Source organism: Rattus norvegicus, chromosome 10 (genome assembly GCF_036323735.1).
Source record: "Rattus norvegicus strain BN/NHsdMcwi chromosome 10, GRCr8, whole genome shotgun sequence".
In the NCBI taxonomy this organism is placed as follows: domain Eukaryota; kingdom Metazoa; phylum Chordata; class Mammalia; order Rodentia; family Muridae; genus Rattus; species Rattus norvegicus.
The window spans coordinates 63,957,727-63,985,320 of record NC_086028.1 but is presented as its reverse complement, the minus strand read 5'-3'; the positions used below and the strand labels follow the sequence as shown (position 1 = coordinate 63,985,320).

Below are 27,594 nucleotides of genomic sequence, written 5' to 3'. Positions count from 1 at the left end.
TCTATTTTAAATGCTTTCTTGAGCAGTAGGTCAGTTCTCCTCACAAGCTGGTGGGCTGTGCTACTGTCAGTGAAAGTTCTTCATTGTGTCTGCACAGAGCCCACCCCTGGCTTAACACCACTGAGATAAAGCACTTGCCGTTTATGCTTTCCCTGAAAGAAGCTGATAGCACAGTTCATTCTTTTGTTTCCAAAGAAAAAGTATTACCCCAGAATCTTCTCCCGTGTTCCTTCCACATGTCTTGAGTCTTTCCTTCTGCTGCTTGGTTATCTTTAAACAGGGCTTGTGATCTATAACTATCTGTCTGTCTATCTATTTTGGAGAAGGGGGTCTCACTATGTGGCCCTGGCAGGCCTGAGATTCACTATGTAGATCAAGACCAAAACCAAATCCTTATAACTCATTTTAGTTAAAAATATTTTTAAAACCTTATAGTTGGAAATTCTTGTCCTATTTATACCAACTCAGTGCTATGATATTTTCAGCCAGTTCTTATTTGAGTTTTGGCTGAAAACCTTCGAGGGGAATTTTATGTCATCCTGTCATGCCTGTGTTATTACCTGAAGCCCACTGTCCAGATCATCGTTAAAGCTGTGGTAGCTTGTAGCTATATGAATAGGAAACTGAAGGAAAATGTCATTTCTGAGTGTCCATCCTCATGGACTTCTGTTGACTGGATTTTTGTAGCTTAGACCAGACCAGCCTATTCTACAGAGTGAGTTCTAGGACAGCCCGGGATATACAGAGAAACCATGACTCAAAAAAAAAGAAAAAAAGAAAAAGAAAAACAGATGGCATTTGTCCCAAGCCCAATAAAATATGCCTTTTATTCTGATTTCTTCCATTAATTCATCCTACAAATATCTTGGTTAGGCTGAAGTATGCATTCAGCTATGTTTGCGTTCATTGGTTTTAATTTTGGTTTGCTTATTGGTTTAGAATAAGCTAAAGTATTTGTTTTCCCATTGCTGGGCATTGAACTCAGGCCCATGCACATAAAGGCAAGTGCTCTTTTACCTAGCCATACTCCAGTCTGGAGAAGAATATTTTTTATTGCTCCCCCCTGCCCCCACCCCGAAGCTGAGGACCAAACCCAGGGCCTTGTGCTTGCTAGGCAAGTGCTCTACCACTGAGCTAAATCCCCAACCCCAAGAAGAATATTTTTAAAGATGAATAATTTTAAAGGGAGCAGATCATGATGATCTGTAAGTCTAGTTCCAGGGGAGCTGATATCTCTCTGGCCTTTGTGGACACCAGGCACACATGTGGTGGACAGACAGACATATAGGCAAAACTCTGACATCATAAGATAATACAAAATTTAAAAGATACATAATTTATATAAAAACATTGAAGTTAGAATTTTCTGTTGTCCAAATAAGGCCATATTTTTATAGTGATAAGAATGTCTATATGTATATCATTTAAGACTTTTCAAAGTCCATGAGTAATCTGTCAAGGTTCTTTCCCTGTATGTGTAATGAGGCTTCTTTGTTGCTGCTGCTGTTTTCCCAGGCATAAATGTGTCTGTCTAGCTGAGTCTCCTAGTTTGATTTCCGTTATTACGATATGTTAAGACCATGACAAAGAACACCTTGAAAGATGGGGTTTATTTGGCTTTGCATGTCAAGGGTCACAGTCTATTACGGGATACCACGGTAGAATCTCCAGGACTTCCTGAAGCAGAACTCTTGGAGTGCTGGTTGGCTCCTCCTGGCTTACTCAGCCTGCTATTTTGTTTTGTTTTCTTTTGTTTTTTAACCTGCCAGAGGCACCTGCCCAGGGATGGTATGGCCCATGGTAGGCTACACCATTCCACATCTGTCATCAACCAAAACAAAACAAAAAAACAAAAAAACCAAAAATGTCCACAGGCCAATCTTATCGGAGAATTTCCTTAATTGAGTTTCCCTAGGCTCCAATATGTCTATGTTTGTCAAGTTGACAAAATCTAGCAGGACACTGGGCATGGCATGGTGGCCCATGACTATGAGCCCAGCTCTTGGGAAGTACAGGACAGAAGGCTCAGGTCTTGAAGGTCATCCTCAGCTAAACAGCAAGCTCAATGCTACACCGTCTCTAAAGTAAACAGTAGGTGTCTGCTCGGTAATATCTTGGTCGTCTTTTCTATTTAGATTTGTGATTTTGGATTGGCCAGAGTGGAAGAATTGGATGAATCCCGTCACATGACTCAGGAAGTTGTTACTCAGTATTACCGGGCTCCGGAGATCCTCATGGGCAGCCGCCATTACAGCAATGCTATTGACATCTGGTCTGTGGGGTGCATCTTTGCAGAGCTGCTGGGCCGAAGGATACTGTTTCAGGCGCAGAGTCCCATTCAGCAGGTGTGGCTTCTTTACGGCACTCTTTGCTTCGCTTTACGGCACTCTTTGCTCTTAATTCAGCTGTAGATTTGAAAGGAAAGCCATCTTGTATACATCTTGAGTTTATTCATTGTACTGTCTTAATTGACTTTTAGCAAATTCAGGTTCACTCGAAAGCCAGAAAATTACAAAGCTGGAGATGACAGAGGTTCATGCTGCCAGTTAGGAGCCCATTAGAGACAGCATTCACTTTGTTACATGCACTGGTGCATAGCAGCAGACTTGGCTCTACATTGCATAGGTATGGTCTGAGTTGTTCAAAGACATCTGTTTCTTCCAGCTGAATAGCCATGGTTTTAAAATGTATTTGATGACTTAGCATACTTCTTCTGCATAGACCACACACTTTTTGAATTGATTTCTTCAAAACTAAACTTTATCATTGGGCTAAAGTATTTAGATGTGGCATAGAACACCAGAAGATAATTAAAATCGAACGTTCAGAAATCATTTGCAGACAGGTGTCCTGGCGCACATCTTTAATCCCAGCATTCCTGAGGCAGAGGCTATTAGGATTTCTGTGAGTCCCGGGCCATCCTGATCTATGTATCGAGTCCCAACGTTTCAGGCTAGCTAGATCTATATAGTGAGACCCTGCCTCAAAATAAAAAGAGGGTCAGGTGGGATTAAAGGTTCCCACCGTTAACTCCAGCACTCGGAAGAGGCAAGCAGATCTCTGAGTTTTGAGGCCAGCCTGGTATACAAAATGAACTGTAGAACATTGAGGGCTACATGGAGAAACCCTGTCCAAAAAAGAAAAAGAAAAAGAAAAGAAAGGAAAAGAGGAAGAAGAAAAAGAGGAAGGAGCAGAAAGGGATTGGGAAAGTCGCAGAGAGAGAGATAGCTCTGGTTGATACCACTTGCCATTCTTCCAGAAGACGTGAATTTGGTTCCCAGCGTCTATGTCTGGTGGTTCAGTTGCCTATAACTTAAGCTCTGAGGGATCTAACTGCTCTTACCTCTACTCTAAGGGTTCTTGCACTCAAGTACACACACAGAGACTACACACACACAATTAAAAATACTTCTTTAGGGGGTTGGGGATTTAGCTCAGTGGTAGAGCGCTTACCTAGGAAGCGCAAAGCCCTGGGTTCGGTCCCCAGCTCCGAAAAAAAGAACCAAAAAAAAAAAAAAAAAAAAAAACTCTTTAGGTTTAAAAACAAGTGAGCATTGGTGGCATACGCCTTGAGTCCTTATACTTGGGAGGCAAAGGCAGTGGATCTTTATGAGTTTGAAGCCAACCTGGTCTACGTAAAAGCGGCTAGGATAGCCAGGGCTGTATAGTGAAACCCTATATTTAAAAAAAAAAAAAAGGGTTGGGGATTTGGCTCAGTGGTAGAGCGCTTGCCTAGCAACCACAAGGCCCTGGGTTTGGTCCCCAGCTCCGAAAAAAAGAAAAAAAAAAAAAAAAAAGACAAAGGCTTAGTACTAAGAGCACCAGCTGCAGCTATGTGACAATTGACAACTGTCTGCTGGACTTCTAGCACTCTTCTGGCCTCCTCAGGCACTACACTCACACACCTGTTACACAGACAATACATACAGACAAAAACACTCATAAAAAGAGTAACTCTTAGAATAGCTTTGAGATAATAATTTTTAGAAAAAACCACTTGGCGCTAAGTGTGGTGTCTTAGCACTTGAGAGAGGAGATCTTTGTAAGTTCACATAACAGGTTCTAGCAAAGTCTATGTCTGAGCTTTCCAGCTTCACATAACCACTAGGCGCTCATCTGTTTACCATCAGTGTGTGATAATAATTGTCCCCGGAAACAGATGTTGTATACGGAGAGAGTCTAACCTCTATGTGGAAGTAGTTCATCTCTCTTGCAGTCTCTGAGAAATCAATGAACTGGACACTGAGCTACAGCAGACTATCAAAGTGTTCCTCTGCCTTAGCCCTGTCCCAGGTTAGTCTGAGGGTGTCTGCCGTCGTCTTCTTCTGCTGTCAGGTTGGCTGTTAGAGCCCTGCCAGTGGCAGAGCCACACTTCCCTCAGAAGGGTCCAGAGATCTTAACTTCAGGGGAAAGCCGTTTCTCAGGCACTTCCCCTACCAGAACATCAGATGCCCTGCAGTTAGATAAGGGCATAGGTTTCCCATCCTAGGGAGGTCCACGTGAACTGTTGCTGTTAACTAGGTTGTAGAGTCAAAACAATTTCAGCACTAAAAGACCGGTGAGTTGGTTTGCTACCTACAAAGACTTGTTTACGGGAAGACCAGCTATCATACGTCTCCTTCATTGTGCCCAGCTCAATAAATGTGGCCTGTGTGGCATCATGGTTTTCTAAGTCATACGTTTTCCTGCCAGTGTAAGGGGTTTCTAGAATTTAAAAGGCATGTGCTCGTCCAAACATTTAGGGTTTACCTTTTACTTCAAGAGTGAATGAATGCTTTGGGTATTTATTATATTACATGCATCTGATGTGTGGATTAGCTATTTGAAGAGCTTGAGTCCCAACTCATTGTCCGTTTGAAAAGAGTAGTCATTAGACACTGCTTCCAAAGATTGTAAGTGCTATGGTTTTAAAGCACTGGGGCATAGAGATACAACACCAAAGTTACTCTACTGCAAGAACACTATGCTTCCCGTGAAATGTAGCTCAACTGGCCTCAAATTCACAACCCTGTCTTAGCCTCCTAATTGGTAGAATTACAGGTATATACCACCTAACCTGTTTGTTTTTTTTTTTTTGTTTTGTTTTGTTTTTAATAGGCCAGAAAGTAAAATAAAGGGCTCTTATCAGAGCTGACTTGAAGGCGTTGTGGTTCTAAGGTTAAAAAAAAAAGTGGCATTAATTTTCATTCCTAACGCTGCAACTTAAGTGTAACAATGAGCCATTTCTGTGATCTTCTGTCAACCTGTATTCACCTTCTCTTGCAGTTGGATTTGATCACAGATCTGTTGGGCACGCCATCACTGGAAGCGATGAGGACAGCTTGTGAAGGTGCTAAGGCACACATACTCAGGGGTCCTCACAAACAGGTAAAGAGGTAAAGAGGGCAGGTCTGTAGACACATGTACATAGGCACAGAGACACAAAAAGATGGCCTACAAGATCTCTGTTATGTGTATATGACCATAAATAGTAAATGGCACGTGACCGTGCCCAGTACCATAGAAGAAAAATGCATGTTTGTGTATCGCTATTGCTTATCGGTGACAGGTGACCTTTCAGTGTTCTCATAGTGTTATCAGTATGTGGGGAGAAAGCTTGGACTTCAGTGCATGTGAGTAAGGATGTCAGTTCCAAACACTAAGCTCAAAGAACCGCCGGTGTCTCCTTGCCTTGCAAGGCTGCTGTTTTGCTGTTTTGCTCTTACCACTAGCATCACATCAGCTCCCAATGTGGTTATCCCTATAAAGAAGGACTGCCCGATTCTTACTAATCGATACTACCTGCAACCAGCCAGATCGCTGCTGAGAAATCTGGGGTGCTTTTTATCCACTCTCTTGATTAAGCAGTGTTCCCTGCAAGCGCTGTCCTAAAGAAAACTTAATGATGTGAAGAGGGAGGGAAGGAGGGGAATGCTTTGCCTAGGAACAAGAAACAAGCAGAGCCAGAAAGACTTGAGCAGGACAAGCAGGGCTGGCTTCCTCGGGCCCGCCCGCCCGCCCGCCTGCCTGCCTGCCTGCCTGCCTGCCTGCCTGCCTGCCTGCCTGCCTGCCTGCCCGCCTTTTACATTGGGCGTTTAGGTGATCTGATTGATTGCTCAGGTGAACTGATTGGTCAACCAAAGAAAGGCTGAGTTTGACAATTCTCCCCACTGAAACTGCTTGGCAGACATTTGCTCAAAGCTCCCCTGCATCGCAGTTCCCTCTCTGTAATCCCGATGACTGCAAAGCTGTTTCCAAGGGGACACGGGCAGTGAGATAAAGTTCCCAAACACTAGCTCAGGCCAGTAAATAGAGAGACATGCTTGCTCATTTGTTTTTTTATTATTCATATTTGTTTAAAATTGAGGCAGGGCTCTAGTTACCTTTAACTCACTGTGTAGATCAAGTTGGCTCAAATTCACAGCAGCCCACCTGGCTAAGCTTACATTAAAAGAACCTCATTACAGGTATAACCTTTGGTTGCATTTTGTTCAAACTATGAAATAATTTGAGGCCCTGACTTCCTTAAAAAGAATACAGTAATTTTTTAAAGAAGATATATTTGATGTTAAATTATGTGTACATGTCTGTGTGGGTGTGTGCACAGGTTTGTAGGAAGCTAGAAGCAGATACCCCTGGAGCTGAAGTTACTGACATTTGTGAACTACCCATCCTAGGTCTCGGGAACTGAACACAGGTCCTCTACAAGAACAGTACATACTCTTAACCACTCTTAACAACCTCTCAAGCTCTCAGAAATTCAGTAACTATTAACTAAGAGGAAGGTCTATATTATAGGTGATGCTAACAAGATCTGCTATGCTATTTACTGACCAGCATCAGGAACATTAATCTAATTTGTTAGTATCTTAGAGTAAATGTGCCCTTGTAAATAGAATAATTTTCCTCCTTTATTGACCTCATCAATTTAATAAATCTGCCTAGCCAAAGATAACCATAATGAAGTATGAAGATCAGACAACGCTGGTATCATTTCTCTAAAGATTTTAGCAATTGCTAGTAGTTATCTGCTAAATAATTCTCTGTCAAAGTGTCATGTTACTAAATAACAGCCTAGACGGCAGTCCTTCCTGAGATGTTCCTGACGTGTCTAACACAGCTTGAAAATGTCCTATTGCACCAAAGTCACTGTGTGTGCTCCTTTGAGCACACTGGGCTGGGTTTCTCAGGGGAAAAAAAAAATAGCCCAGCAGCTGTGAAAGTCCGGAGCCCTCAACTTTGTCTGACAGCACAGTCCTACAACTCCAGCATTCAGGAAATGGGAAGAGGGTTATGAGTGGAAGCCAGGGTGAGATACCCATCCACAGGCTCACAAAGGGATTTTTTGAGATCTTTCTATTAAAGAAAGAGAGAAAGAAAGAAACAAAGAAAAGAATATTACATTATTTCCTAAAGCAAAGGAGGGAGGTAAGGAAAGCTTAAAAGTTCATTTTTAAGTTAAATAAATTCTCTTGGAATCCTTCTACATTTTACAGGGCTTGACCTCTTAGTGAGTGGTACCTCCTGAAGTTTAAGGTTTTGCTTACCAGGTTGGTTGTCTGGTGGTCTGAGAGGAACACCACAGTAAACATTAGTCTTAGCGTCCGAACATCTGCTATTGGAGGAAAAGTTGGTAGGGTGAGTTAAGTGAGCTGCCGCCCAGAGCTGCTTTGACTTTCACATCCTGGAGCCGCAACTTTAGGAAAAGGGGCTTCATCTCTGGGGAGCAGTCTCCCACACTGGCGGGTTTCTCAGTGTATGCTGTGCCTTTGCTGCTGTGCCTACTGCAGGCAAGGAACTTTAGTGTAAATGCTTTCCCCTCCATTGCGGGAACTGGTGTTGATCTGCGTCTGCTAGTTGATCTATCTGCCATTGCTGAGTTCTGAGTGGCGTTCACAGGCCCTTGAAGCTGCTGTATAAGCCACCAGTCTTTTTCCCTCCCACTGCCCCTCTACCCCCACCTCATGGCATCCATCCAGACACTGGTAGGCCTACTAACAGCTTCTCAGAAGAAGGTGATGGTTTTTACAGTTGGAAGAGGCAACTGCACACACGTTTACTTGATATGTAGATAACTAAGTATTTTTTTTTTTGATAACTAAGTATTTTTACAACTTTTTTTTTCTGTTCTTGGTCTTTGGCTACTTGTTTTTTGTTTTGTGGCTTTTCTTAGGTTGTTATTTGAGTTTTGTTTTGTCTGAGATTTTTTAATTAGAGCCTTGCTACACATCTTGTCATCGTCCCGCCTCAGCCTCATCAGGGCTGGGATTACAGTGTGCACCACTATCCCAGTTTATGTGCTTCAAAATAGTAATTTGGTCCCCAAAGTACAATGTGTAACTATATCATGGCTGTTCCACAAAATCCGTGTTGTTTTAGTTGACTCAGCTCAGGATATGCGCGCTCAGTTTGTTTGTCTCTGGGCTGTAGTGAGGATGAGGTTGTGCTGTTGGTCTCGGTCTTACTGCAGTAAACAGCAGGTTGAGTGGTGTCCTATGAGGTGTACAGTGAGTTTGTAAGCCGGTTGTATAAGGATCCCAGCCTTACTAATAACTCACTCTATGACCTTGAACACATTATTTAACCTCTGTGAGCCTTGGTTTCAATCTTCAATAAAATGGGAATAAAAATAGTTTCTGTGGCTGGTAAGATGGCCTCCAACCCTTCTGGCCTACTTTCAGTCCCCAGAACCCATATGGTGGTAAGAGAAAATTCACTCTCAGTAGTTGGCCTCTAACATCTACATATTTGCTTTAGCACCAGCATCTACCCACCCACATGCATACATTCATAAATAAATACATACATACATACATACATACATACATACATACATACACACACACACACACACATACACATACACACACTCACACACACACACACACACACAAAGTAATAAAAATTAGTGCCCATGAACCACTTAGTTTTGGGGGCCCTTCCTGGCTGTGGGGAACTGTTGCTTTTCCTCTCAATAAAATTTCTATGTTTGTCATTCAACCTACACTAAAGCCAAGCATAGTGTCTCACGCCTTTAATCTGCCTTGGGGGCAGAGGCAGACACATCTCTTGAGTTCAAGGCCAGCCAGGGATATACAGAAAAACCCTGTCTCAAAAAATAAAACAAAATAAAATAAAACAAAGATCAATACTAAAACAATTTAAGGGAGAGGGGTCCTTTAAAAATATAGGCCTGCCTATAATCCCTGCACTGTGGAGGCTGAGGAAGGATCTCCAAGAGTTCAAGGCCAGTCTGGATGCATCTCAAGACTCTGTTAAAAATAAATAAATCATAACAAATTATGATGCTGGGTACATAGGCACACATCTTTAACATGGCAAGTTCCAGGCTGGCCAGAGTACATAGTGTGACCTGTCTTGGGGAGTAAAGTGAGCTACTGGAGCTGTCACGAGAAATAGAAAGGTGCTCCATTCATAGAGAAGCTGTTATGTCCAGCATCTCAAACAAGAAAATTGTATTGTCTCAGTTGATATAGAAACAGCCTTTGTTTCCATTTTTAACGTAGCATAATAAAGGGTCTTTATAAAAATCTACTGAGAAGTTTTAAGTGAATTCCCTTAAGGAGTTAAAGCACAGCAGGAGTTAGATAAAGTCAAATGCATGTGCACTGCTGAGTTTTAGAAAAGATTCACACTTATCCTCAGTGTCAGCTCGTGCTGACTGGAGGTCTTGAAGCCCCATTTTACTACATCTACTCTAGGTTATTTAGAGAATATATTTAGACTTCAAGGGCTGTATGTATGTATGTATGTATGTATGTATGTATGTATGTATGTATGTATGTATGTCCTGCTGCATGCCAGAAGAGAGCGTCAGATCCCTTTACAGGTGGTCATGAGCCATTATGTGGTTGCTGGGAATTGAGCTCAGGACCTGAGGAAGAGCATCCAGTGCTCTTAACCGCTGAGCCATCTCTCCAGCCCCAAGGATTGTTTTTTTTAATGTGCGTATCCCTGTGCATATTCATATGTGAGCTGGTGTGTATGGGTTGGATATACATATGTGTGTGCATGTAGAGGCTGGAAGACAAGCTCGTATGTCCCTCGGAAACCCTTGCCTACCTCATCTGAGAACAATCCCACTGACGAGAACGCACCACTGAGGCTGAACTGACTGGCCACTGTGCATTGCAGATCCTTCTGTCTCCATCTCTCTGGTGCTGGCATTAAACACGCACAGCACATGACCCTACCCAGCATTCTGGGGCTTGAGCTCATAACCTCATGCTTGCAAGGAAGGGTCTACTAGTGTTAGAGCCATCACGCCAGCCTTTGAGGGATATGTCTTAAAACTCTTTACAACTTGTTTCAATTTTAAGTAGAGCTGGAAGTTATTAAAGAAACTTTAATATAAACTTTAAGCATGAGGCTCATGGAGTTAGGCATTTAGCTCAGTAATAAAGCACTTGCCTAACACGCGCAAGGCCCTGGGTTCGGTCTTCAGCTCCAAAAAAAAAAAAAAAAGGCATGAGGGTCACAAGACAAAACACACCAGAGGATGCAGGCTTCTCATAGAAGATTCAAATCAACAGATGGGTTTTAGTTTGGAGTGTAAGGAGGAAAACTGTGTTTTAGTTTGAATTTCTCTTGCTGTGGTAAGCACCAGGACCAAAAGCAACTTGAGGAAAGGGATCATTTTATCTTACAGCCCCCAGGTCACACAGTCTTCTCTGAGGGAGGGCATCAAAGTTAGTGTAGGCTTTAACTGACCCATAGGCACTGGGGGTGCAGAGTGACCACCCTCTAAGCTGAGCTTACACCGGATCACCGGATTCTCTGGACAGTAGACTTTTTTTTTTTTTTTAAGTTAGGCCGGACACCTGCACTGAGAGTTGTCTCCAGAAACAAAATTGAGTTTCTTAGCTAAGCGTAGAGATGCTCATCCGTAATCTCAGCGCTCCAGAGACGGAGGCAGGAGAGTTTGAAGACACAACTGGCTGAAAGTGGCCATTAAGTGGCCAGCTTTCTTATTCTGAATAATTGAGTCAGGAAAGAGGGGGAAAGGGTTGGATGTGTTGGCCTGGTCACTCTGTTGCCTGTCTCTGGTGGAGTTTAGACTTTGAATCCATCCTGGGGCCAAGTCAGTTGGCTAAGCATGAGGAGGTGCCTATCCGCAAAATTGGCAGATAGAACCACAGCAACCAAACCAAGAAGAATAGTTCACTGTGGGTCAGGGGTTCTTGGCATGCAAACACCGTATAGTGTTTTTATTGTGTTATTGTGTTGTGGTTTTTTACAACTCAGGTTCTTAGATGTAGGGAAGCTTAGCTTAGTAAAAACAGTCCTATCTCTTGCAGGGACCATGTCTACCCTTCAGCAGACTCAGGGTAATCGAGAGTTTGTTCAGGTAGAGTTCTTCAGAGTGCATCCTTCTATCCAGTGTACAGTTAATGTGCTGATTGAATCACGGGCCCATTGCTGCCAGCTAAAGTCTAAACCTCTTAATAGTTGGATGAGACCTGAAGCAACAACCTTCCGGGGCCCTTGTTTAGCCAGGCCAAGGCCACCATAGAGAGAGCACACTCATGAGGGCTGTCGCCTAGCACTTAGACCCTCACTCACACCTAACTTACTTTCCACATTGGATGTCCATGGCTCTGAGTGTGGTCAAAGTTTTTTTTTTTTTTTTTTTGTTTTGGTTTGGTTTGGTTTTTTGTTTGTTTGTTTGTTTTTTGGTTTTTTGTTTTGTTTTTGTTTTTGTTTTGTTTTGTTTTTCTTTTTTTTTTTTTTTTTCAGAGCTGGGGACGGAACCCAGGGCCTTGCGCTTGCTAGGCAAGCGCTCTACCAGTGAGCTAAATCCCCAGCCCCGTGGTCAAAGTTTTTAATCTTTTTTTTTTTTTCCATCCTTACACATGTTTGGTCCTCCCTTCTTATCAAAGCCATCTTATTTATTAGATCAGTTTTCATTTGTCAAGACTTTTTGTACTCTGACCTATTGTGCTGTCGGTGTACTCTGACCAGGTATGCTGCTGTAAGTCAGTGAGAATTCCCTTCTGAAGCCCAATGAATGTGATGAAAGTCATTCCCTTTGAGATTTTTTTTTGTTTTGGTTTGGTTTGGGGGGGGGGTTGTTGTTGTTGTCATTTGTTTGTTTTGTTTTGTTGGTTTTTGTTTTGTTTTTGAGCTGGCTTCAAACAGTCTCACTGTGTAGCCCTGATTGGCCTGACACTAAGTAGACTAGGCTAGCCTTTGAGCTCACAGGGATCTATCTTCCTCTTCCTCTTGGATGCTGAGATTAAGGCTGCACCACCACCTTCAGCTCACATCTTTTGAGCTGACAAATTCTTTTGCTATAAATTAACTGTATTAAATATGTAATGCATAAAGGCTTAAACATCTGAATTTTTTTTCTCTTTTATAGCCATCTCTCCCTGTACTCTACACCCTTTCCAGCCAGGCCACACATGAAGCCGTTCACCTGCTTTGCAGAATGTTGGTCTTTGATCCAGTAAGTAGTGTTAATGTTTATGTGTTTTCATTTCTGTTACTTTGTGTGTTTGAATGTTGTGCCTGCCTGTTTATCTGTGCACCTCATGAGTGCCTGATGCTCTCAAAGGTCACAAGAGGGCATCAGATTCCCTGAATGGAGCTGCCATGTTGGTGCCGGAGTCTACATCCTGGTCCTCTGCTAGAGCAATAAGAACTCTTCGTTGCTTAGCCATTGCTCCAGCCCCTAAATTTTAAAATAGTATTCTAAGAGAAGCACTGTGGCTTTAACTAGACCAGCGTGTCAATAATGACTGGAAATAACAGATTTCTGCTCCTGTTTGTGCTCCCTGGGTTATCCCGGTCCCTAGGTGTTTGAGTATTGACGCTTAGGTTTAAGCAAAGCTTAGGTAAAGAGCTAGAAAACATTACCATTCTTAGAATCTTGATATCTTAAAAGGGCTTGACACCAAGTTAAATCAAAAGGAAAATTTTTTAATTGTTTGAAAAATTGCCCATTGTATGGTGTATGGAAAGTTTACTTTTTTTTTTTTTTAAAGATTTATTTATTTATTATATATAAATACACTGTAGCTGTCTTCAGATACACCAGAAGAGGGCATCAGATCTCTTTACAGATGGTTGTGAGCCACCATGTGGTTGCTGGGAATTGAACTCATGACCTCTGGAAGAGCAGTCGGGTGCTCTTACCGCTGAGCCATCTCTCCAGCCCAGAAAGTTTACTTTTGTGTGGGGATTGTAGCTTTTCTAACCCTCTCTTCTGTACTTGGTTGTTTTGGACACAAACTACATCGTGACGTCTGCTGTTCGCTTATTCGTCCAGAGATTATGTATCATTCATATATGTGTTCCCGTAATTACTGTCAGTTAAGATTCAAACAGAAACACTTCAGAAAGAAATCACTAAATATAAAACATGCAGAGGTATTTGGGACCTGGAGAGATAGCTCAGTGGTTAAGAGCACTGGCTGCTCTTCTAGAGGTCCTGAGTTCAATTCCCAGCAACCACATGGTGGCTCACAACCATCTGTAATGGAATCCGATGCCCTCTTCTGGTGTGTCTGAAGACATATACATAAAATAAATAATTCTTTTAAAAAAATAGGTATTAAAAGAATTTTTAAAAAGCCCACACAATTATGGACAGTAAAGCTACCTTGCTCTGTGGTGAGAACACAACATCTTACTTGTATATTAATCAGATCTACATGGTTATCTTTAGACCATAAGGGGGCTGGGTATGGCTGCATATGCCGTTAATCCCGGCACTTGGCAGGCAGATCTCTGTGATGTCTAGGACAACCAGAGCTTTTTAGAAAGCCCCTGTCAGAGAAACATTCAGAGAAACTAGGTGTGAAACTTGTTGGGTTTAAACCAGGAATGATGATAAACCCAGTTTGGCTTGCAGAGTGAAGATGAAGTTTCAAGGTCCTCTTTAGCCTGAGTTTGAGGCCACTCTGGCTACCTGAGACTTTGGGCTAATGAGATGATTTAGCTTGTGGCCTAAGGAACCTGAAGTGCCACACATTCTTGAAGCAGGGCTAAGTGTCATTTTCATTGTTTCTTGTTGAGCCCATCCTTGGGTCCTGTAAGATCCACTTTCCCTTCATCATCCACTGAGTACTGAGGAGGAATGATTTTTCCTTAATTTTTTGCTGGAGTGTAAAAGACTGACACTCTGTTATATTAACTGTTCTGATCAAAAGGGCCCAAAAGTCAGAAGATAGGCAGCCACTTCTGGTCTCAACCTGACATTCAGACTGCTCCCTCCACTAACTCCTGCAGCTTTGGGGTATGCTTTGCCCTGTCAGTCTATGTTCAGAGAAAATAAAAGTTCTAAGCAGCCTTCTAAAGTTGCCAGCGTAAACACATCCCCTCTAAATGCTGACACTTCCAGAAATGTAGCCTGTTGTCTCAAATGCAATGCATTACATATTTAAATGTCATGATATTTATATCTGGGGCCCTTTGTAGATCTATTTCAAGGTAGGAGCTTGGCATTATTATTCTTTGTTTGGAACTTAGTAGAAGAGCATTTCAAAGTGGCAGTCATCCTAAGTCTACTCACTCTCCAGCCACCTAACCCTGACTTCACTCCCCCCCTCCCCGAATTAGTTACGTGTCAGGTATAAGATGCGTGATGTCTTGTGGAAGATTCTACATGGTCAGCCATGCTTATCTGGAGTGTTGATGTGCTGGTCTCTAAATTTGATTTCAGTCAAAAAGAATATCCGCTAAGGATGCCTTAGCCCACCCCTACCTAGATGAAGGGCGGCTGAGATACCATACATGTATGTGTAAGTGCTGCTTTTCCACCTCGACGGGAAGAGTCTACACCAGTGACTTTGAGCCTGTCACCAACCCCAAATTTGATGACACCTTTGAGAAGAACCTCAGCTCTGTCCGACAAGTTAAAGGTGAGGACCTTTTGACATCCAGTCAGACAGGGTGACTAGTGACATCTTTGATTACATAGTCAGGGATCTAGAGTCAGAGGCTCGCCAAAGCTGTCCGACGTCTTATTTCAGCTTCGCACATAGCTATGTGTGCAAAGCATGTGTACATGTTAAGAGAATGGTGATTTAGCATTGTATCCAGGGGAAGATGAGCCAGAGGGATGGAGACTTCATTCCTAGTCCAAGTTGTATGAGCAGGACTCAAAATATACTCTATCTGCATTCGCTTAATGTCATTCTTTATATAACATACGACATTTTCCAGAGAAACTCAAAGTCCACTAGAGAGAATGGTGATGAGAAAGGGGCACCCTGAAGATTGGTAAAGGCTCATTCCCAGGGGTAGTGATTTGAGGGGATCTTAGACTTAGAAGACTCTCCCCACCAGTGGACCTTCCAGCCTGTGTAGTGCCTCTAGGGGAGTTCTTGTCTGTTTTTAGTAATACCCATCATTTTGGCTTCAGAAAAAGTAGAACTTGATTTGGACTGATAGAGGGTATGTGTGTGATTTGACTCTCCCAGCAGGCTGCTGTGTTCAAATGCTGGCTGCGTTAGCTGGGAATCCACACTGCCAGCCTGTGTGTTGGCAGTGGAGTGGATGGTGTTTGTTTTCTCCACAGAAATTATCCACCAGTTCATTTTGGAACAGCAGAAAGGAAACAGAGTACCTCTCTGCATTAACCCGCAGTCTGCTGCCTTTAAGAGCTTTATCAGGTAACTATGTCTGCATGCAGTTCTCACCACGCACAAGTAAAGCAAGGGTGTTATCATTTTGTTATGCAGCATATTTCTGGGTTTCTTTTTAAGTATTCGTTTTGCATGTATGTATATGTGTGGATACTCAGAAGTCAGTTCTCTGCCTATACCATGTGTATTCGTAGGATCAAACTTAGGTCATCAATCAGGGTTGGTGGCAAGCCCCCTTTCTTGCTGAGCCATCTTCCCTGTTTCTACTTTCATTTCAGTTTGTTTGATTTTTTTTAACTAATTCAGACTTTTAAAGTTCAACAGAAGCTGGGCATGGTATCACAGGGCTGTCATCCTAGCATTTAAGAAGTGGAAGTGGGGCTGGAGAGATGGCTTAGCGGTTAAGAGCTCTGACTGCTCTTCCAGAGGTCCTGAGTTCAATTCCCAGAAACCACATGGTGGCTCACAACCATCTGTAAAGAGATCCCATGCCCTCTTCTGGTGTGTGTGAAGATAGCTAGCTACATGGTACTCACATACGTGAAATAAATAAATCTTTTAAAAAAAAAAAAAGTAGAAGCAAGAAGGGCGTGCAAGACCAGCCTGGGCTACATAGTGAGTTTAATCCCACGTTGCATGAGACCTCATCTCAAAAACCAAACAAACAAACCAAAGTGTTGAGTAGGAAGTCAATGCTGTCAGTGTCTGGGGCCAGCTCCCGTGGTGAGGTTAGCAATCATGTTTTTCCCAGGTGCTACTCGCTTGCATGTGTGGGGTCACCATCTTGATAACACAGCCCAGAACACTGGGAGTGGGCCTGACTTTTTTATTGTTTACTCACTTATTTATGGTCAGCTTGATCTGAGTTTACACGGGGTAAACCCCAACTAGCCTTGATCTTGAGATCCTCGGGCCTCCGTGTCGTGAGCACCGTGATCCAGGCCCAGACTCCTGTCTGACTCCTCTTTGCTGTACGTTTGCATGGTTGGTTTGTTTCTTTAAGACAGGGTCTCACCTTGCAGCCCAGGCTGCTCCCCTTGTCATCGTCCTGCCTTGGCCCTCTGAGTGAACAAGCCTAGATGGGTGGGAGGAGCAGCCAAGGGACTGTGACTCTACTCTGGATTCTAGCAATCTTTATTCTGTTTGTGTGTGTGTCTCTCTCTCATTCCCCCAACTGGAGTCCAGTGGGGAGACAGAAACCACTTCAACAGTGTTGGGAGATTTTAATAATTGGGATAGCCAATCAAGAGAAGATGTCTAACTTCTAAGAGCAAAAAAGTAGATTTGTAGGGGAGGGGTCTTGAAGTAACAGCTGGACCAATGCATAACCCCTTGTGGACCAATAGAGAAAAAAAAATCCAGAAAGTGAATTCAGAGGTCCCCTCCCCGGGGGCCTTTTTGGAGAGTGCCCGTATCCTCAGGAGCCACACAGCATGGGGTTGCAGGAGGTGTGCCAAAGAGGTGGGCAGAACTGGCCCATCAGAAAGGCATGCCGGGCTGCAGAGGAACTAACTGGACAAAGGTGGGCCAGAAGCAGGAAGGAAGCTGTTGCCTGGCGCACCCTCCTGCACCCTGTGTTGGCAAATGTGAACATGAAGCCGGGCAGCAAAGAACCACAAGCACATCTGGCTCCATTTCCTTGTCGAAGACCACCCCGACCCCTCATCTGTCCCCCTTTCCTTCCCCCCCCTCCCCACTCTTTCCTTTTCCCACAGTGACGTAGATAGGGCCTTCCTTGTATTGACGCTGTTGTTGGACCAAACCGTCTATGAGATTAGTAAGATCAGTTATCTTCCATTTCTAACGTTTTTTTCCCATGTAGGAAGAGGTCATTAACTTGCATTTTGACTTTTCTGTTTTAAATCACTTTGTTTAATGTTTTCCCAGATCACCCAGTGATCCAGATGATGAGGTGTTCTAGCACCTTCCTGGTGCTAGCCATTGTCCTCCCAGGCCCTGGGAGGAAAGTGATTGCCATCCCTTTCTATTTAGCAACCCTAGATTTGGGGTCGAACAATACCGGACCATGATAACACGTACTGGCCCCTGGCCCATACTGCACCAGTAATGCTCACTAGGTCCCCGCTCACCCGCACGAATTGAGAGGCCATTTCCTAAGGGCGTTTTCCTGATTGAATATGAGTAACATTATTTATAATAGCTGCCATTAGGTTTGCATCAGGAATAGGCTCCATGGAAGGCACTGTGCATATATTATCTCAGTTATTTTCCATATCACTCTGAGGTAGGCCACAGGATCCTCTCTACTCCCACTAGATAACATGGCCCTCTCCCATCCTGTGTAATCCACTGACGCTTACTGCCTCATTCTGGATAACAGATCCCTAAGTGAACGGTTTGCGACCAGCTCAGTGTAGAAACAAAAACACAGAAATGCTCTGCACAGGCCCTCCAGAGGGAGGGTTACCAGGCGGTTATGGAGCACCCTGTCGCCCTGTGGGCACCACTGATTCCCAGGTCTCCCTTTTCTTCCAGTTCCACCGTCGCTCAGCCGTCTGAGATGCCACCGTCTCCTCTGGTGTGGGAGTGACTGTGGAAGGCACTGTACTACTGAAGATGTAATGTAGCTTTCACTGGAGTCTGGGGTTTGCAATTCTGGAGGGTTAATCATGCTTGTACTGTAATTTTACTAATGAAGTTTTAAATTAACAACCACTACTTGTATGATATGAATAATATTTAGAAATGTTACTAGACTTTTAATCTTGTAAAGTGGTTGTGCTTTTAGAAGAAAAAAACTATTTTACCCAGAGTTGCACATGGTTAAAGAATTCAGTGCAGCTGTTGTGGCTCACCTCAGAACAAACGAAAATTGAACCAAATTTGGGCATTTGGGGTTTATGTTTTTATTTTATTATTAATATTTTTTAATGAAGTAAGATTGTTCACATGTATACACTCACACAGAGGACAGTCATACATTTTGATATTTGAGCCATTCCTAAAGATTAAGGGTTTTCTAAAACTAAAGAATCTAGAAAGTTTGCCAGTGACCAATCATGGAGCCACGTGAGCTGATTGTGGCTGCGCCTGGGGGATGGGAGGGGAGGGGCCACCTAATGATCAGGCCCTGTAACTGGCTTCTCATTAGAGCCATGCTGGTGACGTGTGCTGTCTCACCTCCAATGCTGTGCGTAGAGAGAATGAGTATGTGACTAGGAGAGACTAACCCTCTGTTTCCCTTACCCGGTATAAATATATATATATATATATATTTAATCTATTTTTATTAGAAGTTTTTCTGCTCTTTCTTACATAAAAAAAAAAAAAAGAGAGACCCAAGCATGCATCTTTCCTGTGTAAATAATTCATTTCTGGGCTAATTTCAGAAGAATCCCAGCACTGCTGTATAACTGGCTTGCACATTCTAGGTCTGTGAAATTCTGTGAGACTTTTCCTGCACTGGACAGTGAAAAATAAGAAATAAAAGACAAAAAGAAGTTAAAAAAAAAATTACAGCCACAAAGGCACATAGGGAATCATGTCAAATGTGTTTGTGTCCTTAGGCAAAGCTGTGGGAGTCTTGAGATGTCACAGTAGTAAATAACTTATTACTTTTTGACAAATTCTTTTTCCTGCTGGAACACTGAACTCTGTGCATATGTAAATAGGAGCACCAATCGAAGGCCTCTACCTCCTGGAGTTACACAGCTCGGCTTGTTACCTCCACACGCTGATGATGACTTTTTTTTTTTTTTTTTTTTAAGTTCAATGTGGAGACTTGAAACTTGAATGTCCCTTCCAACTTTTATATTAAAAATAAAAAGACAAGAAAATTGAAGAGCGTTTTTCACCTGTACGAGGAGTACTAACGGATCGTCTTAAAACTGGTCTAGGAAAAAGCTTGGTGTGTGTTACGGACAATTAACTGTTAAAGTTATTGTAAGTTATCTGTATTTAGCAGAGTATTTTCATCTTGAGTGATCTGAGCTGAATTTGAAGACTATTAAGTTATATTTGGAAGTTTTAACTTCAATGAAGTAATTATTTGCTGTGAAAGAAACAAACATTGAATTACTAAACAAAGATGGTGCAATATCTTTGTTGTTGTTGTTGTTGTTGTTTTTTTATGAGGCTCCTGAGAATCTTCCCAACCGAAGCATTTCAATTCACTTGAGTGAGAAACGTGTTTAGTATCAAAAGAGCCCGAGAAGACACTGGTATGAAAGGTACAATCTCAGAGGTTGGTCAGTTACCGTGGCACACTTTCTGGTCACTTTGTACAATGTAGATTTGAAGTACAGTGGTGAGAACATTAAACGTGACATTGGAAAACGATCCGTCGATGTCTTATTTCCACCCCTCCCATTGCTTGCTCTGGTCCAGCCTCTGTCCTGACTTTGCAGTCTGGAGGCCCATGCTGATATTTCCACTCTCGTCTTTGAGGAAATGACTTGTTTTTAATTCTTCCCAGGAAGTTAAGATAGCCAAGAATGTGCCAGAGGCCCAGATAAACAGCATCAAAGGCAGTTGATCTAAGTATGGACAAGTGGGCATCCTGTCCTCACTCGGGACCATGCCCTAATGTATTGGATTCAAACGAATTAAGTAAAGTGGGTGCTGTGGCTGAAACTAGTTAAGTCATGTGACCCTCCCTCCCTCTTTCTGCTCCCTGACCCAAGAAGCCCTCGTTGCTTCAGCTGAGGAGGAAGTCAGGGCCTTGTTGCAGTGGAATTCAGACTGGAAACCACACTGCCTAACTTCGTGTTCTGAGCCTGGACAGAATAATATTGTTCCTTTTGCCATTGCTGGCCTTGAACTCAATGCTTAGCCAAGGATTACTCTGAACCTCTGATCCTCTTGTCTTGCTTCCCAAGTTCAGTGCTGGGGGTGGAACCCAGGATTTTGTACACTAGAAACTGCCAAGTAGCCATACTCCCAGCCATGCTGCTATGCATTCCCTCTTGAATCTGCAAGTGGCATTTGCATCTCTCTTGCATTGTGCTAATGAGGCTCGAACTTAGGGCCTCTTAGGCAAGCTCCATAGGACAGAAATACATCCTCATCCATTTTGAGATTCGGTCTTGAATTTAGCACCTTATGTCTCAGCTTCCCCAGTAGCTTGGATTAAAGACTTGGGCAGCCAGGCCTGGTTCACACCAAACAAGTGGGTTTATCTCCTCCAGATATGGGAAAGTTGGCTGTTCGTGTTTTGTCGCTGGTTTGGTATTTTGTTTTGGTTTGAGATCAGCCCTCTCTGTTTTAACTCTGGCCCACTGGAAATTCACCACTTAGACCAGACTTGCCCTGAGCCGCCATGCCCAGCTACACAAGGTCACTTTAAAGTGCACACTTAACTTTGAAACTAAAGTTCTTCGCAGATAAGTAGAAAGAGCACGTCGATTTCTTTTTACTGGGACTTGCTTATTGATCCAAGGGGGTTGTGCTTTGGGTGTTTGTCTAACGTAGTTGGGAATTGCTAAGGCTTCGAGAGGAGTGAGTATGGGCAGATGAGTTAGCGCTGTAATCAGCTGCAGTTACTGGCAGTGTAAGATTCTGGTGATGATCTCTCTTTTGGAATTTTTTCTTTTTTGTAGTATATCACTCAAAATGTTACTTTTATACTAAAAACATCAGGGGCTGGAAATGGTTAAGAGCACCTCCTGCTCAGCAGGAAGATCAGAAGCACTTGCTGTTGAAGAGGACCTAAGTTTGGTTCCTAGCACCCACATGACAGCTCACAACCATCTATGACTCCAGTTCCAGAGGACCCAGTGCCCTCTTGTGGCTTCCAAGGCCACTAGCCACTCACACAAAGTGCAGGCAAAACAGCCATATGCATTAAATAAAAATAAAATTTTAAATTTATAAAAAAGGGGGATGCTGGGTGGGTGGTGGTGAGCATATGCCTTTGATTCTAGCACTTAAGGAGGCAGAGACAGGTGGATCTGAGTTAGAGGCCAGCCTGGTCTACAGAGGAAATTCTAGGACAGCCAGGGTTACACAGAAACACCCCGTCTTGGGCACCGGGTAGGGGTTTCCGGTGCCGGAGAGAAGACTTAGTGGTTAAGAACACTTCTAACAGCCTGAGCCTTGTGGCTCCAGGCCCAGGGCCTCCATGGCACCCGCCCCCCATATGATATAAAAAATAACATTAAAAAATAGATCGCATAAAAGTTGAAACTAAGGCAAACAAATTGAGCAAAAATATTTAACATTAACTAGGCTTCACTAAAGAGGGATGTCAATTTCTTTTCCTGTTGTGATTTAAAAAAAATAATAATAATAATCCCCTGACAAAAGTCAACTCTAGGGAGAAAGGATTTACGTCCACCAAGGCCTAGAGTGGCAGGGCAGTCAGAGCAGCAGGAGCCGGAAGCGGGGAGCTGTGAATGCTGTGCTCAGCTTCCTCCTTTTTATACAGGCCAGCACTCAAGCCCAAGGAGCTGTGTCGCCCACTTTCAGTCTTTCAGAGGCTTAGCCTAATCAGTGGTCACACAGGCCTGCCCAGAGGCCGATGTATCCTGACAGTCCCTGCTGTTGTGAAGTTGTTTCTAGATGATTTTACAGCCTGTCACACTGACAACATTACCCATTGTGGGATTATTTAACCTTAAAGCTGCTGAGCGGCCTCTAATTCTAACGACTTCATGAGGACCGCTTGTTCAAGTCCTGCTTGGGCTACATGAGTTTGAAGTCACCACATGTCGAATTTTTAAAAAAATTTTTACAAGGGCCTGAATTAGTATTATTGGTAGTGTTTGCCTAACAGCACAAAGCCATAGCTTCAGTCCCCAGCGCTAGAAAGAAATTACAAAAACAAGTGGCTATGTTAACACCAGCAGGTGGGAAGCTGAGGCAGAGTGGGTACAGCGGAAGCCTGTCGATGTGGCCCGATAGTTAGAATGCTCGTTAGCGGGTACAAGGCCGTAGGTTAGATGCCCAGCAACGTAGACAAGAACGAGAAGCAAACCAGGGGTGGTGGCGCACACCTTTAATCCCAGCACTTGTGAGGCAGGGGCAGGTGGATCGCTTTAGTTTGAGGCCAGTCTGGTCTACAGAGCAAGTTCCAGCACAGCCAGAGCTACACAGAGAAACACTAGGGGAAATTAAAAAAAAAAAAAAGAGTGAACAAGGAAAGTGGTGAAAACTTATCGAGCAGACTGCGTAGGACAGTAAAATGGCTGAAAGGAAGGTAGGATAAGTTACAGCAGCACACTGATCTTCTGAGTATTTCAAGACTGGGTCTTATTATATGCCAGACTGACCTCAAACTCACACCGCCTGCCTCTGTCTCTCAAATGCTGGAATAAAAGGCATGCACCACCACACCTGGCCTGTGGCTTTTTTTTTGTTTTGTTTTGTTTTTGTTTTTGTTTTGTTTAACTAGTTTTAATGTGTGGGCACACATGTGGAGGTCAGAGGGTCACCTGCAAGAATTTGTTACCTCAGGGGCTGGGGATTTAGCTCAGTGGTAGAGCGCTTACCTAGGAAGCGCAAGGCCCTGGGTTCGGTCCCCAGCTCCGAAAAAAAAGAACCACAAAAAAAAAAAAAAAGAATTTGTTACCTCCCTCTACTGTGTGAGTCCTGAACATTAAACTCTGACAGATGCCTTTACCCATTAAGCCGTCTCCCTGATCCTTATTTTATCTTTTTTTTTCTTTTTTTAAGATTTATTTATTTAATGTATATGGGCACACTGCAGCTGTCTTCAGACACACCAGAAGTGGGCATCAGATACCATTACAGATGGTTGTGAGCCACCATGTGGTTGCTGGGAATTGAACTCAGGACCTCTGGAAGAACAGTCAGCTCTCTTAACCACTGAGCCATCTCTCCAGCCCCATTTTATCTTATTTCAAAGATAGGTTTATTTTATGTATATGAGTGTTCTACCTGTATGCTTGTGCACTGTCTGGTTCCCCCACAGAGGTCAGAAGAAGGCATTAGATGCCCCTGGAACTGAAATTGCAGATGATCGTGAGCCACCCTATTGATGCTGGGATCCAAACCTGGCTCTCCCGTGGGAGTGGGAGTGTTCTTACCAGCTGAGCCATCTCTCCAGCACCCTCTCCTCTGAACCTATTTATCTTTTTATAACAGAGCCTCATGGGTCCCAGGCTGGCCTTGTGTTCCTCATCTTCCTCCAACTTCCCCGTGCTCACACCAGCATTTCAGTTAAGACACAGCCCTGAAGATTGTGTGTGTGTGTGTGTGTGTGTGTGTGTGTGTGTGTGTGTACATAAAATGAAGTCTGACTTTCTCTAACAGAAGGAAAATCTGTTTTGATCGCCTGCTTGGCCAATGAAGATCTTACAGTTTATATGGTGTACGTTTTCCATAATTATAAATAACCTGCATCTGTAGCCTAAAAGTTCGAGCGAAATATATTTAAAGTAAAAGATTAAAACATGTCAAAAAAATGTTGCACCAGTGTTGGCAAGGATATGGAGAAGTTGGAAGCCCTGGGGATGGCTGATGGGAATGTAAATGGCGTGGCAGTTTGAGAAGCAGTCGGTTCCTCCAGAAACAAAGTAAGCATAGGGCTCAGCTCTGGGTTTACCATTGTAAGAAGTAGGGCTAGAGTGTGCGGCTTAGGAGCGGCGCTTGAGGCCTGGAAGCGTTCTGTGGCCTGCCGGGTCAGCACCATGAGCTCCATTGGCACTGGGTATGACCTGTCAGCCTCTACATTCTCTCCTGATGGAAGAGTTTTCCAAGTTGAATATGCTATGAAGGCTGTGGAAAACAGTAGTACAGCTATTGGGATCAGATGTAAAGACGGTGTTGTGTTTGGGGTAGAAAAACTAGTCCTTTCTAAACTTTATGAAGAAGGCTCCAATAAACGTCTTTTCAATGTTGATCGACATGTTGGAATGGCAGTGGCAGGTTTGTTGGCAGATGCTCGTTCCTTGGCAGACATAGCAAGAGAAGAAGCGTCCAACTTTAGGTCTAACTTTGGCTATAACATTCCTCTAAAACATCTTGCAGACAGAGTGGCCATGTATGTACACGCGTATACACTCTACAGTGCTGTTAGACCTTTTGGCTGCAGTTTCATGTTGGGGTCTTACAGTGTGAATGATGGTGCACAGCTCTATATGATCGATCCATCAGGTGTTTCATATGGTTACTGGGGCTGTGCCACTGGCAAAGCCAGGCAAGCTGCAAAGACAGAAATAGAAAAGCTTCAGATGAAGGAAATGACCTGCTGTGATGTAGTTAAAGAAGTTGCAAAAATAATTTACATAGTACATGATGAAGTTAAGGATAAAGCTTTTGAACTAGAGCTCAGCTGGGTTGGTGAATTAACTAAAGGAAGACATGAAATTGTTCCCAAAGATGTAAGAGAGGAAGCAGAGAAATATGCCAAGGAATCTTTGAAGGAAGAAGATGAATCAGATGACGACAATATGTAACATTTCACCATCCTCTGGTGTCCATTTCTGTGACAGTTGCATATGGCTAGCACCATGGATTATATATACCCACTGACCAATTTTCATTAAATTTTGTCTTATAAACATTAAAAAAAAAAAGAAGAAGAAGTAGGGCTAGAGAGATGGCTCTGGTTAAGACTCAGGACTGCTCTGGAAGAGGACCTGACCACATCACTCAACTCACAACTACCAGTAGCCCAGCTCAAAAGGGATCCAACACCTCTAACCTCCAAGGGTACCCACACACGTGCACATACATCCACCCCCGACACACACACACAACTACACATAACGAGAAGTAATAGATCCTTTTAAAAAAGAAAACCATGGCTCTGACCTACACACCAGTGTTCATAGCATCACCTCCAATGATGGACAGCTGGAAACCCTCATGTCCGTCAAGGAGTAAGCTAGAGTATGTCCATATAAAGAATACTGCTGGGGCTGGGGATTTAGCTCAGTGGTAGAGCGCTTACCTAGGAAGCGCAACGGTCCCCAGCTCCGAAAAAAAAGAACCAAAAAAAAAAAAAAAAAATACTGCTCAGGTTTAAAGTAGAAAGAAATTCTGGTAGGCGATGAGGTGACTGAACCAGACTTGACACTAAGTGAACTCACTATGGTATGAGTTCAAGACCAGGGTGGGCTAGAAGACCTTGCCCCCAAAACACAAAACAAAATCTTTAGTAAAGAAAAGGAGGAATAAAAATGTACAGTCTGTGTAATGAGACTTTGTCTTTTTTAAAAAAAAAATACAATGCCTACTCTAAAAAGAACATTATTTTTCATGAGTTGGGGGGCAGGGAAGGGGAGCGTTGCCTATCATTGTGCTCGAGAAGCGGGTACAGGAGACTGAGCTGATGGCAGTTAGTGTGAGCATAGACATTTTCCCCACCCACCCCCCCACACCCACGGTGTTAAGGATTCCATTCAGGGCTTCCCAGGTGTTAGGCAAGAGCTTAAGCATTGAGCCAGCTCTCTAGCCTAGTCCCAGCCATAAATGCGATGGACGTTTTAGCTTCATGCAGCGCCGGTGCAGCACTTTCCTGCCTGGCGCCTGCAGAGGTTGGAGGAGGACGTTGCGTTCCTCTAAGCTAGAGTTACAAACAGTTGTGAGCTGATACGGTGCTGGAAATGGAAGCCAGGTCCTCTGCAAGAGCAGTTAGTGCTCTTAACCACTGAGCCATCTCTCCAGCCCCACCTTTTCCCCTTCAGTTGTTTGTCTGAGGCAGGATCTCACTGTGTAGACCAGTTTGGCCTGGAACTCAGAGCAATCCACCTGCCTCTGCTGCCCTCCTGAGTGCTGTGAGTAATGGTATAAACTACCACCCCTAGCCCCTGTTATATTTGCTGTCTGTCTCTATTCCTGAGCCTTTTCTTTTTTTTTTTTTTTTTTTTTTTTTTTTTTTTTTTTTTTTTTTTTTTTTTTTTTTTCTTTCATCATCCTAGCTCCCATCTGGTGGGAAGAATGGCGTCCAGGGACTGAACGAGGTCACCAGGGCTGCATGGAAGTACTTAACCTGTTGAGCTCTCTCTCCAGCCTGTAAATTATTCCAAGATTTTAAGAAATTTAACAAATGAAATATCACCTCGGTACCTTATTATCTATTCAGATTCTCTAGTTATCCTCCACATTTCACTGCAAGCTGTTTCCTCAGATTCAGGATCAGGAGTCTTTTGCTTGAACTGGTTTTCTTTTTAATGCTAGTAGAAAAGGCAGAGGGTAGGGCTAGTGAGACGGCCCAGCCATTTAGAGCACTGGCCGCTCTTTTGCAGGTCCTTAATTCAATCCCCAGCACCCACATGACAGCTACAACCATCTGTATCTAGTCCAGTGGGATCCGGTGTGCAGACATGCGTGCAAACAGAGCGCCCATATCCATGCAAAAGTGAATAAATAAATCTTAAAATAAGCAGAAGGAAGGAGTTGAGCAGGCAGAGCCAGCTGTCATGATAAAAGACAGGTTTATGTAATCAGTTTGTTTCCTTGGATGTAGATACCTGTTGAACTTTGGAAAAACTGTCAGCCTTGTGTGTCCTGGCTACAAATAACAGCCTCCTTTGGGGCTGTTCACAGCCTGTTCCCTACATGGGTTACCCCAAGAGGCCTTAGAGACAATTTCCTGGTGGCTATTCAGGTCTGAACTCAGTGTTGTCCCCAGTCTGGGCCCGACAGGGGTGCCTTTGGGAAGCCCCAGGGGACAGTGGCCACCTCATGTACATCCACACCAAACTTCAGACTAAGGAACATGTGGTTGAAACCCTGCACGTAGCCAAGCTCAAGTTCCTTGGCCTAACTAGAAGCTCCAGATCTCAGAGAAGTGGGGCTTCCCCAAGTTTAATGCAGATGAATTTAAAGACATAGTAGCTAAAGGCCATAGAATGAAATATATTCCCAGTTGTCCCCTGGATAAGTGGCAATTCCTCTACTCCTGAAGGCTTCATTGTTTGTGCTCTCAAAAACCCTCTAAGTCATGTTCAGGAATAATTTCCACATCTGTGTGTGTGCGCATGTGGGGGGTGTATGATGATTTTTTGTACGAGTGGTCTGCTCCTGTTCCATCACATCAGGGGGCACAAACAGCTTGTCTTATTTGAGAGGATAAGTT

At 43.4% G+C, this 27,594-nt stretch overlaps 1 protein-coding gene and 1 pseudogene across 10 annotated transcripts in view; both read left to right on the top strand.

The window, feature by feature from the left end:
* Nucleotides 1–19,889, top strand: part of Nlk (nemo like kinase) — a 123,575-nt gene extending 103,686 nt beyond the window's left edge. For 8 of the 10 annotated variants that reach the window (NM_001191924.3, XM_063269645.1, XM_063269644.1 and 5 more), the window contains 6 exons: nucleotides 2,136–2,345; nucleotides 5,266–5,367; nucleotides 12,362–12,448; nucleotides 14,666–14,864; nucleotides 15,524–15,617; nucleotides 18,087–19,889. In NM_001191924.3, the coding sequence (NP_001178853.1) occupies nucleotides 2,136–2,345; nucleotides 5,266–5,367; nucleotides 12,362–12,448; nucleotides 14,666–14,864; nucleotides 15,524–15,617; nucleotides 18,087–18,141 (747 nt within the window). In that variant the 3' untranslated portion in view covers nucleotides 18,142–19,889. Of the gene's footprint in view, nucleotides 1–2,135; nucleotides 2,346–5,265; nucleotides 5,376–12,361; nucleotides 12,449–14,665; nucleotides 14,865–15,523; nucleotides 15,618–18,086 lie in introns of those variants that run through there. The other 2 variants (XM_039086614.2, XM_063269639.1) reach the window with 2 other exon arrangements.
* A 7,117-nt stretch (nucleotides 19,890–27,006) lies between these two features.
* On the top strand, nucleotides 27,007–27,106 carry LOC120095392 (small nucleolar RNA SNORA70; annotated as a pseudogene).
* Nucleotides 27,107–27,594: the final 488 nt, after the last annotated feature.